At 35.3% G+C, this 18,229-nt stretch overlaps 1 protein-coding gene across 2 annotated transcripts; it reads right to left on the minus strand.

The window, feature by feature from the left end:
• Positions 1-1,714: 1,714 nt before the first annotated feature.
• Positions 1,715-13,336, minus strand: LOC130048318 (nuclear receptor-binding factor 2-like). Of its 2 annotated transcripts, XR_008797156.1 has the most exons (4): positions 13,261-13,336; positions 8,165-8,249; positions 2,706-3,461; positions 1,715-2,350 (listed from the first exon to the last, which is right to left on the minus strand). XR_008797156.1 is itself a non-coding variant. In XM_056144910.1 (3 exons), exons 1-3 carry the CDS (start codon positions 13,279-13,281, stop codon positions 2,764-2,766), a joined length of 804 nt encoding a protein of 267 aa, XP_056000885.1. In that variant the 5' UTR covers positions 13,282-13,336; the 3' UTR covers positions 1,715-2,763. The 2 variants fall into 2 exon arrangements, 1 of the variants encoding a protein (XP_056000885.1); XM_056144910.1 differs by having other exon boundaries at positions 1,715-3,461.
• Positions 13,337-18,229: the final 4,893 nt, after the last annotated feature.

Consider the following 18,229-nt stretch of genomic DNA (forward strand, 5'->3'; position numbering starts at 1 on the left):
TATGAATTCTTAAAAGTAGGTCAAACTCCCAGTTCAAGGTCACAACGTCAAAGATCATGATATCAAATGACAGGTCTTGCCATAAGAAATATACATGTATATACAAGATAGGAAAGACCTACCTCAGGACATATGGAATGGGTCAGATTTTTATCAAAAGTAGGTCAAACTTCCAGGTCAAAGTCACACACCATTGTATCACATGAAAAGTCCTTTCCATAGAGAATGTATATAAAAAATATGAAAGTCCTACCTTAAATAGTTCAACAGACATTTTCCAAAACATTTCCTATATATATCAGCAAATAAAACTTTGATCCCCTATTGTGGACCCAACCTACCCATGAGGGATATGATTGCACAAACTTGGATCTACTTTATGTCAGGAAGCTTTCTTGCAACTTTGAACTTTTCAGGCCCAGTGGTTCAAGGGAAGATTTTTCTTTACAATTATTTGTATACAAAACTTTCATCTCCTATTGTGGCCCAACCCTACTCCCGAGGGCCATATTTCAACAAATTTGAATCTGCACTATGTCAGGAAGCTGCCAAGTAAATTTGAAGTTTTCTGGCTCAATGGCTCTTGAGAAGATGATTACCCCTATACATTATACATGTATATTCACAAGTAAAACTTTGACCTCTATTGTGGCCCCAACATAGCCCCGGCAGTAATGATTTTAACTAACTTGAATCTGCACTATGTCATGAAGCTCTCATGTAAATGTAAACTTTTCTGGCCAAGCGTATGGTTTTTGAAAAGATTTTTAAATGCATGACCCCATTTTATTTTTGCCTTTTTGTGATTATATTCCCCTTTGAAAGTGACATGACGCTTCATTTGAACAAACTTAAATCTCCCTCATCCAAGGATGATTTGTACCAAGTGTGATTCAGTGGTTCTGAAGAAGATGAAAATCTGAAAAGTTTAAAGACAGACAGACAAAAGGTTATCAGAAAAGCTCACTTGAGCTTTCAGTTCAGGTGAGCTAAAAATGATTAATGTTATGGAGTCTAATTTATTCATTAATACATACATGACAACATCCTCACCTCAGCAACACTCCACAAAAGAGGTAAAATATTGTTGTTCATATCTTAAAATGGATATCATTGAAGAAGTTAACTATTAAAATGAAAAATGGTATTCCAAGCTTGTGAGCACCAATATACTGTTGCTAGATTTATATCATTGGACTAAAGTATTTTGTTGCCGGATTAATCATTGGATAAAGGTATGAAACTCAAATGTTATTATCTAGACCAGGTTGTGTCCCCTGTACTTAATAAGGTACAGATTTAATACAAGGATGACTTTTGATTCTGAAGCTACAATCATTTCATTTCCCTTATATATCTTACAAGTCTATAATAATAATAATGAAATATTTGCATGTTGCAAGATTTTTTTTTTTTTAATTTTAAAACACATTTTAATTTCAACCTAGAATATTTTAAGCTTCTGTTAGAAACACACGTCTTTCATTCACATATTGCAGTCTTTTTTAAAAAGACAGCAACTTGTATCCTTACATTCCTCTTTTCCTCATGAGAAATAGTGTCCCATCTAACAACGACGAATGTTGCATGCCTGTGATAGTTTTTGTACAATGTGGTTAACAGACCGTGACCTTAAACTTCTGACCTTGAAAACAATATTATGGGCAATACTTACTGTAGTTAAATGGAACACTCAGAAAACATACATGTAAAAACCCGTTTTATCATTTATTTATATAATACAATACAGTACAAAATGTAAGCATCTTGGATACAGAAAGAAAAATAAAGTGTAAACAAAAATTTGAATGACTCCCACATTACCAACTTGTGTCCTTACTCTAAAGAAACCATAAGAAAACGGAATGTTGCCATTGGATATGGGAAGAGGGGGGATCTCAAAATTAAAACCTGTACCAATTTTGAAATAAAACAATGAATATAATGAGACTGAAATATTTATGTAGTATAAAAATATATAACCAAGCATCAAGGAAAATTAATTGTCAACAAATTATATTATAATTGATAAATATACATTTAATTTTGCGTTTTTGATATGAGTTTGAATGAAACTGCAGAATTATGTAAAATTTACTCTTAATGACTGTTTTTTATATATAGAGTAAATGACCCTGAAACCTACATTTACGACCTTGAGAAATATATGTACGTGTATCAGATTTGAAGATCCTACACCTCCTAGTTAATAACACTTAACCATAACCATCGTGTTGATATCTTAATCTGTCCTGTCTATAAAGACAGACATACTACACATACAAAATACAGGTCATGTAATGTAGATGTATTTCCTGAATCACTACAGCAGATAATTATAGGTTATAGACTTTGTATGGGAAAATATGACGACCAAGTTTTTCGGTGCTCGGTCCGTCTGCGACAAAAAAAAACTGAAGTCATCATATTTTCCCATACAAAGTCTATAACCTTTTTATTATATACTTTCAATTTCATTTAGAAACTAACAATAATTTCATTTTTAACAATTTCTTATTGGTTTAACTGAGTAAAAGATGAAAAACACGAAAAATTTGAAAATTAATGGCGTAATAATTTGCTTGTGTATTGATTGCGATGTAATGTTTGCGGGCCGGAATGTTTGTGGACATACATCGTGTGATATATGCCAGCAAACTTTTAATGAAAAAAGAAGAGATGAAATTGAAAGTATATAACAATACCATGTATATATTCATTCATTTTTTATCACAAGTGCTTGTTCATTGTCATAGGAAAGTACTAATGAGTAGAAAATATACTCCCTCCCCTGTCAGTTTGAGTGGTGGACACTTGTAGGGAGTCGAAATCGAACTGTGGCATTTCCAGCGGAGGAAGTTCCATGTCTGGGATGGCAACTCCTCCGCATTCCTCATCAGGATATGAATGCCTCTTCACCTTGTCAGACCTGAAAACTCTGTCAGTCAAATATCTATTATCTTTCTTGGAATTGTCCAATTCTCTTTGCAATTGTGAAACTTCCTTTTTCAGTTCCAAATTTTCTTGAATGAGTCGATTGATCGCAGATTCCTCGTCAGTGTCACTTCCTGTCTTGGTCAGTGTAATGTTTTCCTGGAAAGCATTATATCCTACATTAAGACCCTTTTCTACATCCGTGTCATTCACAGACTTGTTTTTCAGCAGTAAATGTCCAACAAGAGAATCCGTCCCAGCCAAAGCCTGCATCACCCTGTCATTTGATTCCTGATTCAAACTGTCATCAACATAGTGGTTAGGGCTGAATACCAGTTTAGCTTCTGTCTGTGTTGACTGGTTCCTGACCTCTGACCCTTTGTTTGCTAGTTCGCTGTTCATTTTCTCCACTCTGTTAATCTTGTTCTGAATAGCATCCTGCTGTTTAAGATGGAACTGATGTTGAAGTTTGATAGATTCCTGAGCATACTGAGAGGGAGAGAGCTGCAAGGCTTGTAGAAGATATTCTGAAAAAGAAATTCATGAATGTTACATGTAGATGTAACAATCTAGCAGATAATTTTTTCTTTATTCAGTCTTTCACATGATATGAGAGAGAGAATGTGAAGAATAGGGCTGTTTGCTACCCTGTACATGTACTAAGAAAAGCCATATTTCATGCAAGTGTCAGAAAGCATATAATTAGCACTATTCAGTTCTTTGATTTGTTTTAAATTCACTTAATCTACATTATGTTCACATTCGAAATGGGTTAAGTTAACCCATTTCAAGCTGTAGTGGCTTAAGGAAGCTGGCGCCTTAGCTCTGGAGCACAACCATAAATAATGCTCTAACTATGTCGATCCTAGTTCAATGCTCATTATATCTGCCCAAATATATTTGGTTACTTCACCTTACTCTCTTGACAAATTTTGTGTCAATTCAAATTTAACAAGAGGCCCCATCACTCACACAAGTCACCTTGGTCCATATTTAAAGATTTTCCCAATATCTTTGCATGTAAAACTTTCATCCTTATTGTGGCCCTACCTACCCCAGGGGCCATGATTTTTACAAACTTGAATACATTCATGTAAACTTTTCTGGCCCGGTGGTTCTTGAGAAGAGGACTTTTAAAGATTACCCCTATATATTTGAATGTAAATCTTTGATTCCCCCTTGCAGCCTCTCAGGGGCCATGATTTTAACAAACTTGAATTGGTACTATGTTATAAAGCCTTCATGTAAATGTAAAGTTCTCTGGCCCATTGGTTCTTGAGAAGATTTTTAAATGACCCCACCCTACATGTATTTTTGCATTTTTGAGATTATCTCCCCTTTGAAAAGGGACTGGCCCTTCATTTGAATCAACTTGAATCCCTCTCACCTGATAATGATTTGTACCAAGTTTGGTTGAAATTGGGCCAGCGGTTCTGGAGTAAAAGTCAAGAATGTGAAAAGTTTACAGACAGACGTCCGGACAGACGACAGGCGATATCAGAAAAGCTCACTTGACTTTTCAGCTTAGATGAGCTAACAAGAGGCCCAAGGGCCACATCGCTCACCTGAGTCACCTTGGCTCATATTTAAAGATTTACCCTATATATTTGTATCCAAAACTTTGATCCCCCCTTGTGACCCCATCCTACCCCTCAGGGGCCATGATTTTAACAAACTGAAATCTGAAATATGTTAGAAAGCTTTCATGTCAATATCAGCTTTTCTGGCTCAGTGCTTCTTGAGAAGAAGATTTTTAAAGATTTTCCTTATATATTTGTATGTAAAAGTTTGATCCCCTATTGTGGCCCCATCCAACCTCCGGAGGCCATGATTTGAACAAACCTAACTCTGCACTTGTCAGGAAGCTTTCATGTAAATTTCAGCTTTTCTGGCTCAGTGGTTCTTGAAAAGAAGATTTTTAAAGATTTTTCTTATCTATTTCTATGTAAAACTTTGATCCCCTATTGTGCCCCATTATATCCCCAGGGGCCATGATTTGAAAAAAGTTGAATCTGCATTATGCCAGGAAGCTCATGTAAATCTCAGCTTTTCTGACTCAGTGGTTCTTGAGAAGGAAGATATTTAAATATTTTTCCTATATATTTGCATGTAAAGCTTTGATCCCCTATTGTGGCCCCATTCAACCCCCAAAGGCAATGATTTGAACAAACTTGAATCTGCACTATGTCAGGAAGATTTCATGTAAATTTCAGCTTTTCTGGCTCAGTGGTTCTTGAAAAGATTTTTTAATGACCCCACCCTATTTTTGTGATTATCTCCCCTTTGAAAGGTACATGGCCCTTCATTTGAACAAACTTGGAAGCCCTTCACCCAAGGATGCTTACTGGCAAATTTGGTTGAAATTGGCCCTGCAGTTCTTGAGAAGAAGTCGAAAATGTGAAAAGTTTACGACGCCAACAACGGACAAATTTTGATCAGAAAAGCTCACTTGAGCCTTTGGCTCGGGTGAGCTAAAAAGGGTTTATAATGGAAGGAATTTTTTAAATCAAAAAGCTGTGTGATTTTACTATTTTTATTTCATCTATATTGTCAGTATTTAAACCTAGAGACATATATTTCAATTTCCTGATTCATAAAACAAATAGTATGTTTTTATGTCCCATTTCAAATTTTGAGACAAGACATTGAAAGTTATGTGTAATTTTGAAAACTGACAGTACATCTAGACTACTACTAACACACTGCAGTTGAATAACAAGGACTATTAACCGAAGTTTTTTTGTTTTTTTTAAATTCCCCTTCAAGGTAGAAATAGTCCCGTGGGGATCCGGGTTACATGTAGAATAGGTCCTCAGTACACCCTTGCTTGCTGTAAGAGGCAACTAAATGGGGCGGTTCTTCGGATGAGACTGCAAAAACTGAGGCCTTGTGTCACAGCAGGTGTGACACAATAAAGATCCCTCCCTGGTCAAAGGCCGTGAGCGCAGAACATGGGCCTAAATTTTGCAGCCCTTCACCAGCAAAGGTGACGTCTTCATATGAGTGAAAAATTCTCGAGAGGGACGTTAAAAAATATAATACAATCAATCAATCAAGATACATGTAGAAATCAAATATTTTTGAATTCCAAAAGACCTAACATTACTACAACCTCTTCCAGTTACATGTAACCCACTGAAGAATTACAGTGATTGATTGAATGAATATTGTTTAACGTCCCTCTCGAGATTATTTCACTCATATGAAGACGTCACCACTGCCGGTGAAGGGCTGCTCGGCGCTTATGGCCATTGAGCCATAAGCGCCTCTTTATCGTGCCACACCTGCTGTGATGTGGGATCTCAGTTTTTGCGGTCTCATCCGAAGGACCGCCCCATTTAGTCGCCTCTTACGACAAGAAAGGGGGTACTGAGGACCTATTCTAACCCGGATTCCCACGGGACAGAATTACAGTGTAAATGCAATGCGGGCTTTAAAAAGTGCTTTCACACTCATTTTTGGTACTACGGCCTTATTGGTAATGGGGAAAATTACCAACATTCTGGTAAAATGGATATTATGATCAATACAAGACCAATCTTTTTTCTCCGAGTATCAATTTCTGAATTATAAGCATTACTGATAATAGTAAACTGTTAAAGTGACATGTCTTATGTAAAACATGATTCAAACTTCTAAGAATTCTCTACAAATTATTTTCTCTGCTAGTTTCTATCCACCATGGTATGTATAGATTCTGTTGACTGACATTTCTCTAAATCAAAAATACATTCATTAGATAGATATTGTTGCTTCCATAGTATGTCGATTTCAGGCAAAAAAGTGGTCAATATCAGTATTGACTGGGCTGGTGGTCAATACTGGTTAAAACCGGTCAATACTGGTTAATACTGGTCGCTTGAAAATTATTTGATCATTATAGTCTGTGTTATTCATTTTAAATGTTTAAGTGACCTTTATGGTAAATACTGTAATTCATAACATGCACTATCAGTTTATAATATACTTATAAGTCATAATATTAAATAAATAATGTACAAATGACTCTGTTGAATTGGGGAAGATGTAAATGTTTCTGTTCAAATTCCTTAGTTTAAAAAGAACTACCTATATTAAAGAATTTTTTCATCAATCTTCATTTTAACTGTTAAATAAACATTTGAGGAGGTGGGTTGGTGATGTTTTCAAAACAGTAACACGCACACTGGTTATCTCTGGTCCCAGCCTATGCTTTAATATTAAAGTTACAGTTATCAAAACCTGTCAACTCTGCTTCCTGTGCTCAGGTTATGTCCAGCTACCTTTTATTCTTAATCTATCCAGGTACATGCATTAACAGCTCTGTCTCCAATTGTCAACCTATGCTATCTGTGTCCCTCTGGTAGGTACTGAAGATATTTCGGTCAGTTTCAGCAAACAAAATATATTAAACTTATGAAATTACATTTGATTATCTAATGAAAAATATTAATCAACAATTGATCCATATAATGAAAAGACTTAATTTATCTTTATCTTTGCAAGAAATGATCAAAAATAGGAAAATGGACGGTTTAAATCACAAATGACCAGTATTGACCACTTGGGGAGTATTGACCTTGACGGTTAAAACCACTAGTTAAAACTGGGGGCGGTTTTAACCGCCCAACCCTGGTCTATTTTCTTCCAGGTTTTAGATGTTTTAATGTCAATTCTTTTTCCCGATGGTACTAGCATGCACTAACAAGTCGCACTGAAAACATTCTTCCCGACAATAAACTGGTGTCAATATACCACTGTGATAGAAAATCAACTTATTTGGGTTTTTTAAATCAAACTAACTTTCCTTAGTTTAGATTGTAATTCTGTTATTCATGCTGGTGTATGTCAGTTTTCTGATTTTTGATAACCCAATCATTTGAGAAATATACATTTTCTGTTGACAAAAAAGGTGCCTTTTATGCATTGGGAACAGGTCCATTTGAAAACCCTAATTACAGAGAATTGAGAGCCCTAAAATATTGTGGGTGAAGTAAATCTATATCAAGGTCAATATCTTTCACTTTTTACAAACTGTTCCAACTTACTTTCCACTGTTAAAAATTAATAGAAATCATTTTCATTTTTTAATACTATTGTTTCTGATTTTACACTGCATATTCCTACTCTGATTACACACACACACTACCTTCATGTACAACTTCTCCCGTTAAAGTCACCATCACAATCATTTAAACTTATAATAGATTTACCAGTCTTCTGTGATGCGGTAACACATTAATGCCCATACCTGCAGCTCTTCGGTGACAAAACATCGATTCTTCATATTTCTTGCTATGGAGTAATTGGTCAGCTTTTCTGCCTTGCTGATGAGCCTTCAACAAGAAGAAAATAATTTTTTTTTTTTAAAATTCAGTTGATGCACAACATGACTGTATAATTTTCCTAACTTGATTCTTGAATATTTTTTCCTTAAATCTAGTGCTGTGTCACAATTTAGGCCTTAAACAAAATTGCTGTTTCCGCTAACCTGACCAGCTCTAACCCCTCCCCTAATTTTTTTTATTGACATATTGTTCAAAAGATTAATTCAATTTATAGGCATCATTTTAGAGTTAATACTTGTAAATACAAATTTTCATCAAAATATATTCAAAAGTTGCATTTAATGGGGAAAATGAGCCCCTAATGTTTAATACGTTAATATATGGAGATTGAGATCAGAATATTTCTTTGTGTACTCTTAAAAGTAAGTATGATAAAGAATTATTTCTTACTGACCAACCCTAATTTTTACTTTGATGGTATTGTAAACACAACAGTTTATATTTTTGGCCTTTTTGGTAAGCAATTCCTTAATCTTATCACAAATCGCAAATGATATTGCATGCATAATGCACAGAGGAAGGAATTGTTAGCATGTCTGAATTGTTGCGCAAATGTTTAAGAACAATTTATGAATAATTGCATGCATTAATTCTGTTATATTTATTGATATCATACGAGGGCTGTTTAATATGAAGTGTGTATTGTACCACAGCGCGATAACGCTTTGCATGATCTCATGGATGATGATACTCTTGAATAACTCTATTCAATACCTTTCCAACGGTATAAACAAGAGCCTTCAGCTCCACATAGTTTTAAACTTATAATCATTTCAATAGAGCCAGTCGTTGACCACTGATGTAAAAATGGTTGGGATTGGGTTGAGAATATTGAAGAAATTAAAGCTTATATAGAAGTTTGCACAAAACTTGGTCATTCTGTAATGCAGATTTTACTGAAAGGGGGGGAGTTTATGAGTATGATAAGGTATCTTATGAGACAGTTCGTAGGTGGAAAAAAAAATTTCTGACTGGCACAGAGTCCGTCAAACATGCAGCAAAATCTGGCCGACCCATGACTGTAACAGGCAAGGCAAATGTCTCAAAAGTCAGGGAAATAATTGAAAGAGATGGCAGATACATATGATTCATGATATTGCCAAAACTGTTGGCATATCGCTATCGCGGGTGCATTACATTTTGAAGCGTATTTTGAAAGTATGAAAGATTTCTGCCAGTCAGATGGATACCGCCTATATTGACAGATGACCAAAAACGGGTACGAGTACACACCGTTAAGCAATTGCTCAAAATGTTTCCCAAATTCAATCAAAGACAATTTTGCTAACATTGTTACTGGTGACAAAACATGGGTTCACTATTTCGAACTAGTAAGAAAAACTGGAAACAAAACATGGCTAACTAAACACAGTAGAAGGCTTTTGGCAACCAAAAGAACCACAAGCACAAAGAAGGTTCTTTATTGCATATTCTTTTCATGTGATGGTATAGCCAAACAAATTCCGGTGGCAAAGGGCAAAAGTGTTAAAGGTCAGTATTACCGATGTTATAATAAACAAGAGGCCCACAGGCCTTATCGGTCACCTGTATACTAGTGAAAAAGTATCACTATGGGCTATGAAATCTAGAAAAAAATTCCTATTCTGAATATCTAAGCTAATTTAAATTCTAATGTTCAGCAACAGTATAAAACAAGATGTGTTCTTAAAACTTCACTGCCCTCAAAAGTGCATACACTGATGAAAGACTTTAAATAATAAGTGTATTAACATTAAAACATCAAAATATATGACTAATTTGGACTCATCCTAAAGTCATAAGCCTGGGTTGTGAAATTCACCATTTTTTGTATATCTTTTTCTGCTATTCCTAAGTATGCATTTAGATTTTATACAGTATCAGCAAACGTACACATAAATACTATATATACAAAGTTTGGCCCCACCCTGGAGTCAAAACTCTTACTCTGGGGAAAATCAAATTTACAATTTTGGTAAAAGACTACCTGTTCTATCCGTTTAGTTTCAATTTAGTATCAAAAGCACTAAAGAAAATGTTATTTAAGTGTTTTACACATAAACACTATATAATAAGTTTGGCCCTGCCCTGGGGTCACAACATCTACCCCGGGGATCATGAAATTTACAATTTTGGTAGAGGCCTTCCTGCTCTACATCACTATGCATTTAGTTTTTCTTACATGTGTGTGGTTCTTGAGATGAAGATTTTTGAAAATTGGTTATTTTTGGGCAGTTTTTGCCCTGCCCCTAAGGCCCCAGGCATCCTGAAATTTAAAATTTATGTTCCCTTTGTTCCAAATATGTTTCATACTAAATTTGAAAAGAATTGGAATGATAGTTATCAAGAAGAAGTTAAAAATATCTAATTGTTCACACATTTATAAATAACTGACCATTTTGGCCCCACCCTGATACCAAAACCCCTACCCCTGGGATTATCAAATTTACAATTTTGGTAAAGGACTACCTGTTCATTTTAAATATCTAATTACTTTCAATTTAGTATCAATAGCACTAAATAAGATGTTATTTAAGTGTTTTACACATAAACACTATGTAATAAGTTTGGTCCCACCCTGGGGTCACAACCCCTACCCCGGGGATCATGAAATTTCCATTTTGGTAGAGGCCTTCCTGCTCTACATTACTATGCATTAGGTTTTCTTACATGTGTGTGGTTCTTGAGAAGAAGATTTTTGAAAATTGGTCAATTGTGGGCAGTTTTTGCCCTGCTGCTAGGGCCCCAGAGGTGCTAGAGTCCTGAAATTTACAATCTATGTCCCCCTTGTCCCAATGATGCTTCATACAAAATTTGAAAAGAATCGGACCAGTAATTATTAAGAAAAAGTTGAAAATGTTCAATTGTTAACGCATGACGGACGAAAACCAATTGCAATAGGTTACCTGAGTTTACTCAGGTGACCTAAAAAGTTCAAGAAATATTATTATAAACGACGCCCTGTGTCAGGATTTAGGCATGTCTGTCTACTTCATGATAATGCTCCATCACATACATCTGAGCTTCTGAAGCAATTTTTGAAGTCGAAGAAGGTTACCGTCTTGCCATACCCACCATACTCTCCAGATCTAGCCCCATGTGACTTTTTCCTTTTTCCAAAACTTAAAAAAGTTCTTATCTGGTCATCATTACAAGTCCCTATAAGCCCTTAGCTCAGTCATCAGTCAGTGCCTCAGTGTTCTACCTAAATCAGTATCCTCTTTAGAGAAGTCGAGAGGCATAGCCTTCATCGACTTCTCTTTGCAAACATCCATATTTTGATACTGGAAAACGTGTAAATGCCGGAGTCGGTGACGGTTTATGCTTCGACCGACGTTTCAACTCAGATCTACCTGGATTTACGCATATTGACAACTTGTTTTCAAACATTTAGCAGTAATGCACAAAACTGTCATAAGGAAATCAAAACTTACTTGCTTCTAATCCATTTTCAACATGTCCCCTGTCCCGGGTTTATGTTAACTGGTCTTGAGAGCTGTCACAATAGGGGACCAGTTAAGAGAAAAGCAAGCTTACGTAATCAAAGTTGTGATTTAAACCCGGGACAGGGGCATGTTGAAAATGGATTAAAAGCAAGTAAGTTTTGATTTCCTTGTGACGGTTTTGTGCATTGCTGTTAAATATTTGAAAACAACTTGTCTACTGCGTAAATCCTGGCAGATCTGAGTCGAAACGTCGGTCGAAGCATAATCCGTCATCGACTCCGGCATTTACACGTTTTCCAGAATCAAAATATGAATGCTTGCCAAGAGAAGTCAATGAAGGCTATGCCTCTCGACTTCCCTAAAGAGAATACCTAAATCAGCATACTGTGACACATTTCAGAAATGGATTCAGAGATTGAAATTATCAGCCCTCGTATAAGGAAATAAAACTTGATTATTAGGAAGTCACTTGGAGCTCCAAATTAAATGTTCCTTATGAGCCCCCCCCCCCCCCACCCCACTAAAATTTTTCAAATTTAAGGTAAATCATGGTCTCTTGTTGAGAATAAAAATAAACGATAAAAGAAGCAATAATTTCTTCTACTCTTGGAGAAATAAATGAATCTTTTGATTTATTGAATCACTTTTTATTGGGAGATCTTTTTTTTTTCCAAAAGCCCTTAAAATTTGCTTCATTTTATTAATTACACCTAGTTAAACATGATAGAAAATAGTAAAAATAACTACATAGGAGACATATTACAAGCCTATAAAATCTGTAAAATGCAAGAACTTATGGGGGCTTAGCTCCCTGGCGGCCTGGCCCCCAACCAAGTCTTTGTCTTGGGCCCGATGGGGCCTCAAGGTGGCCCCCAGCCTCATATAGTCAGGTGCTCTACCTAATCACAATTCCTGGATCCGCCCCTGATCCGTCATGCAAATAGTTGATCTCAGCCATGTGTATTTTTTTGTGTGTGCCGTAAATCGAAGGGTTCTGAACCCGAGCCCCCTGAATCTCTAGCTGAGCTATCTGGCCACCGTCAATCGAATCCGGCTGAAGACATCAACCCATTTTGAAGACATCAACCCAGGATCTTAATCCCCTGGCAAGCATTTTCACCTGTCAGTTCCAGTGGCTGGTCTACCGCACCAAATGTAACAGGAAGGGAGAAAATGCAACGGACAAGACCGGGATTCAAACCCGGGCCCCCTGAATTTCTAGTCAGGTGCTCTACCAACTGAGCTGGTGCTCTACCAACAGGCAGATACCACGGTCCTCATAGCCATAATTACTACAATCATTTTTCGCTACCTTAACTACTAAATAATTTAAATTTTGCAAATAGTTCTACAAAATTCAAACATACAGGCATTATCAGATAAAATGCTTTTTTATTTCCCACTTCTTAAAACGCCCTTATCAACTCTAATGATTAGCCTTTGTACATGTACAATGAAATATAGCACGAAAAATCTACGTAATGTTAAACAGGATTTCATACTCTATAATTAGACATTCTAAAGCATGTTTCACCACAGGCTGAAAATATATCATGAAAAGTAGAAAGCAATACCAAATTCAACGAAGATTCCATCAAAATATTTTGAACACAACCCGGAAACTGCGTACCCTCGATAAAAACAAACTCATCTAGCAACAATCCTATTTTTCCCGGTAGACACCCTTTGGTATAATATTTGTTTTTCAAAATTTTCTGCTGATGTCTATCATCACCCAAGATAGAAACTAGACTGGGGATCCACAAGCTTCACTCTCCTAGGAATACATTTCTCAGTTGATCTAGAAAGAATTGTAGAATTAAATTATAGTCCTCAGATTCCTATACTATTCATGCAATGATTAAGCAGTGGAGTTATAGGAATAGTCACAGTTATTAAAACGCTTCTCCTCCCAAAACTTAATCATTTATGTTCTGCACTACCAAATCCCAGTCAAGAAATCATAAACTCATTAACACAGGAACTCTTTAGATTTATATGGAAGGCAAAATGTGATAGTAACGGTTACTCAAAAATACATGTTGGGTGGGCTTAACGGTTAATTTGCACTTTGTGTAATGTACGTTTAAATATATATATATATATATATATATATATATATATATATATATATATATATATATACCAATATAAATAATTTCATAATGTCTTTAAAGTGCTCATGGATTCGAAAAGTAATAACATGCAACCAATCCTGGATAAACATTCTTGAAGCTTCTTATGGAATTAGATCTTAGATTTTGGGGATGAATATATATATATATATATATATATATATATATATATATATATATATATATATTGTCTGCTAAAAAATACTTTAAATCCATTTTGGACTGATGTTTTTACTTCATGGTTGAAGGTAATGAGTTCACACTTGGCAATTAATTATCGGACACAAACGAGATTTGTAAATGTTCCAATATGGTACAATTCAAAAGTAAAAGTTGGCAAGTCATATGTGTTTGCAAAAAAGTGGTATGAAAAAGGTGTCAAGACAGTCAATGATTTTGTAGACTCTAACGGTATTTTTCTAACAATGGATAGATTTGGGGGAAAAAATGATATTGATCATGTTTGTTTTATGCAATACAACAGTATTACAAATTCTATTTCTACAATGGCAAAAAAAAACCAAAAAAACCCAACAAACTGTGTGTGTCAAAAGAGTTGAGAAAATATTTTAATGGTCCAGCCACACCTTTTCACTATGAAGATATGCTATTGCATAAGAAATGCACAAATCATATTATAAAAGAACATTACTTATAAAGAAATAATTCCGACTTCAATTGTTAAGTGGAATTCCTGTCCATTTTTGAGGGACTATAGAGATATCATTACCAAAGAAGTTTTTGAAATATGTTTTAAATTAACATCAGATTCAGCAGCACAATGGTTGCAATACAGAATTTTACATAGAATTAAATTATACCTGTTAAAAGTTACTTGAAAAAAATCAAAGTTGTGGATAATGATATTTGCTCATTTTGTGGACACAGCTCTGAAAACATTGAACATATTTTTGTGTTTTGTGCAAGATAGGAACTTTGTGGAACCCACTAAACTTACATATTTATGAGAAAACAACAAATAAAATTGGTTTCAATGTATTTAATATTATTTTTGGTGATTGTCCATTACAAAATTCAAACAAAGTAATAAATTTCATAATTTTATATACCAAACAATAGGCCTATATATATTTATGTTGCAAACAAAACAGATTACCATCTTTTGAGGGTGTATTACAATATATTAGGATGGAATATGAAATTGACCATTGTATATTTTCAAAACACTGCAATTTTAAAAAAATAAGTACAATCTGGGCTGTATGGAAAAATATTTTGATTAATGCCTTTCCACTCTTTACTTGGTACTCTCAACCTTGATATGTTATTATAACTAAACTATATATGTGTGTGAATGTATGTATGTAAAACTTATACGGTACCAATTTTGATGCCTGGTACAGGGCCGTAAATTACATGGAGGCGGAGGAGGCAGCTGCCTCCTCCAACTTTTGAGCCAAAAAAAATTAAAATTTAAAGTTCATTAGAATTTATGTTGTTTCCAATAACTAAGAACATGATAACTCCCTTAAAAAGCATTCCAAATCTTTCTTTTAGAATGAGTTAGTCAAGTAACATCTTAGAAGGCCCTAGAATCAAGGATTTTGCACGAAACGTGTTCAGTGTGCACAAAATGTGCTCAGCGTCTGGGGGCCGCCCAGGCCCCCAGACCCCCGCCTAATGTCCTGCCTCCTCCAAATTGAAGGTTAATTTACGGCCCTGACCAGATGCGCATTTCGACAAATAATGTCTCTTCAGTGATGCTCAACCGAAATGTTTGAAATCCGAAATAACTATGAAGTTTTAGATCTAAATATAGCCAAAAACAGCGTGCCAAACAAGAGCTATGCATGAGGGAGATAATCCTTAATTTTGAAATGAATTTCTAAATTTTATAACAGCAATTAAATATACATCCGTATTTTCAAGCTAGTAACGAAGTACTTAGCTACTATATGTATGAATGTTATTATCAGATACTAAAATTTGCAAATAAAACTAATAATAATAATAATAATAATATTTGTTTTGCAATGGAGGCATATAGGAGAAAACTTTGAAAATTATTTCCGGACTCCCCCGATCTCTTTGATCAGTATCTCCACCACCAATGCGAAGCACTGGGTCATCTGCGAACCTCACATTAGTTTTCAGATTCCCATCCTTAACCCCCCCCCCCCCCCCCCTTTTATTACTTAGAAGAACTGATGTCATTCTTTAAACATTTTGTATCATAGGATTTTATGTCAGGATTGCAGTTTACACACAAACAAAGCAAAATCGATCATAGCCTTAATTGTCTTAATCACACCGATTCACTCTGATAACAGTTTTAATACATATCTTGGAACTTTCTTTTCATCCCGTGTGCTAACGAATCTAAGACTGCTTGACAATTTACTGGTGCAGGAAAGACAACTGTTACAGTGTATAGGTTTGCCCGGTTTACCCCTCCCCCTCCCCCTCCCCCTTCCCTAGCTCTCTACTCTGTATAGAGGGTGTTACATGCTAATGTAATATTTTAAACAACGACACGTGCGGTAAGGTTTAATTCATCCCGTGTGCTAACGAATCTAAGACTGCTTGACAATTTACTGGTGCAGGAAAGACAACTGTTACAGTGTATAGGTTTGCCCGGTTTACCCCTCCCCCTCCCCCTTCCCTAGCTCTCTACTCTGTATACAGGGTGTTACATGCTAATGTAATATTTTAAACAACGACACGTGCGGTAAGGTTTAATTGATATTGTTCTTATTTTACAATTTTATTTTTCTAAAATACAGATTGACCTTTTTTTTAATACTATTGATTTTTAGAGCCGCTGAAAATGAATTCAATCTGACACATACGACAAAACAGAAAATCCAGAATGAAATGTACGGATTACTCAAAAGATAAATATAAATAAATAAATAAAATAAAAGATTCTCAGGTGTACATGCAATTGGGATGCATGGATTTGCATATATATATAATTAGTCCATCATATTTTATTATCAATCTAATTATAATTTATATATACATAAAATTAGACCATCATGCTTTATAATCAACGTAATTGTAATTTATATGCATATAATTAGTCAATCAAATTTTAATCATCATCGAAGTAAATGTAACTAATGTATATATATATTGTATCTTTCTTCTTTTCTTTTTTTACCTATATATATATATATATATATATATATATATATATATATATATATATATATAAAGTTGTGATTATTTAGTGCTTTATATATTAATTAATTGATTATCACATGTATCGTTTAGATCCTAGGGGTAAACGTAAGGTTGGGTGTTATAATTGTTTGTTTGTGCTTTATATTAAATATTCTATACAAATGCATCGAGAGATCCACTCTCCTTATAAAATATCTTAAACACTGAATGACACAGCGACTGTGTGAGATTGCATCAGTGTGTAGAAGTAGCGCTTTAGGAGCATAACAAAGCTTCCTTTTTTAGGGAAGTCGTTGTGGCCGAGTGGACTTATGCACTGGTTTGACAATCTTGCTATGCGGTGGGTGCCGTACGTCGATGGTTCGACCCCGGGCTGGGGCGAAAATGTTCAGTACGTAGTTGTGATTATTTAGTGCTTTATATCATATTTTACTATCGATGTAATTATAATTTATGGAGTTTATCATATTTTATCATCAGTGTAATTGTAACTCAGTCGATTATCTGCAAACATACACAATTCATAATCGATGTAATTTGATAGATTTTATAAACATTTTATAAACAACTAAAGTATCTTCAACCCACCCACCCCCCTCTTTAATCCATTCGAGTTTTAGACGCGTTTAAAAAAAAACCAACTTTCAATTTTCAACATCGGTTTCCAATTTTTAAAACAAGTTTTTAGGTGACTGGTTGCCTAATCCGAGATTCCTCTGACTCTTACCCCCGCTTTTATATTTGACATGTGCGGGGGAGAGTCAGAGCGGACTCCATATTGAAAAGTGGGAATTCAGCAACACCAGATGGTGTCGCTGCTTTTCCTACCTCTTACAACTTTATTTCGCGGACCCATCTTCCAAGACGCGAGGATTCAGTTATCGGAAGATTATTCTACAAATACATCATGATTAATACGATGCTATCGCCGTTTAAACGATGGAATTTTGTGTTTATATGTGCTGACGTCATGCGCAGAGAAATCAAATGGCGAGGCGGTGACCTAATTCAAGTGATGCTCCATTTGTCCGTGTTAGGGCGATAGCATCGTATTAATCATGATCTATTTATAGATTTATCTTCCGATAACTGAATTCTCACGTCTTGGAAGATAGATCCGCGAAATAAAGTTGTAAGAGGTAGGTAAAGCAGCGAGCTGGTGTCGCTGAATTCCCACTTTTCAATATGGAGTCCGCTCTGACTCTCCCCCGCACATGTCAAATATAAAAGCGGGGGTAAGAGTCAGAGGAATCTCGGATTA

The sequence above is a fragment of the Ostrea edulis genome, chromosome 7, assembly GCF_947568905.1.
Source record: "Ostrea edulis chromosome 7, xbOstEdul1.1, whole genome shotgun sequence".
In the NCBI taxonomy this organism is placed as follows: Eukaryota; Metazoa; Mollusca; class Bivalvia; order Ostreida; family Ostreidae; genus Ostrea; species Ostrea edulis.

Coding starts and splice junctions, on each gene's coding strand:
- LOC130048318 (XM_056144910.1), bottom strand. CDS start 13,281: ATGGAATCTTCGTTGAATTTG. Junction 8,250..13,260: donor TGGAATCTTCGTTGAATTTG/GTATTGCTTTCT, acceptor TTCTTGTTGAAG/GCTCATCAGCAAGGCAGAAA. Junction 3,462..8,164: donor TTGTCACCGAAGAGCTGCAG/GTATGGGCATTA, acceptor TTTCTTTTTCAG/AATATCTTCTACAAGCCTTG.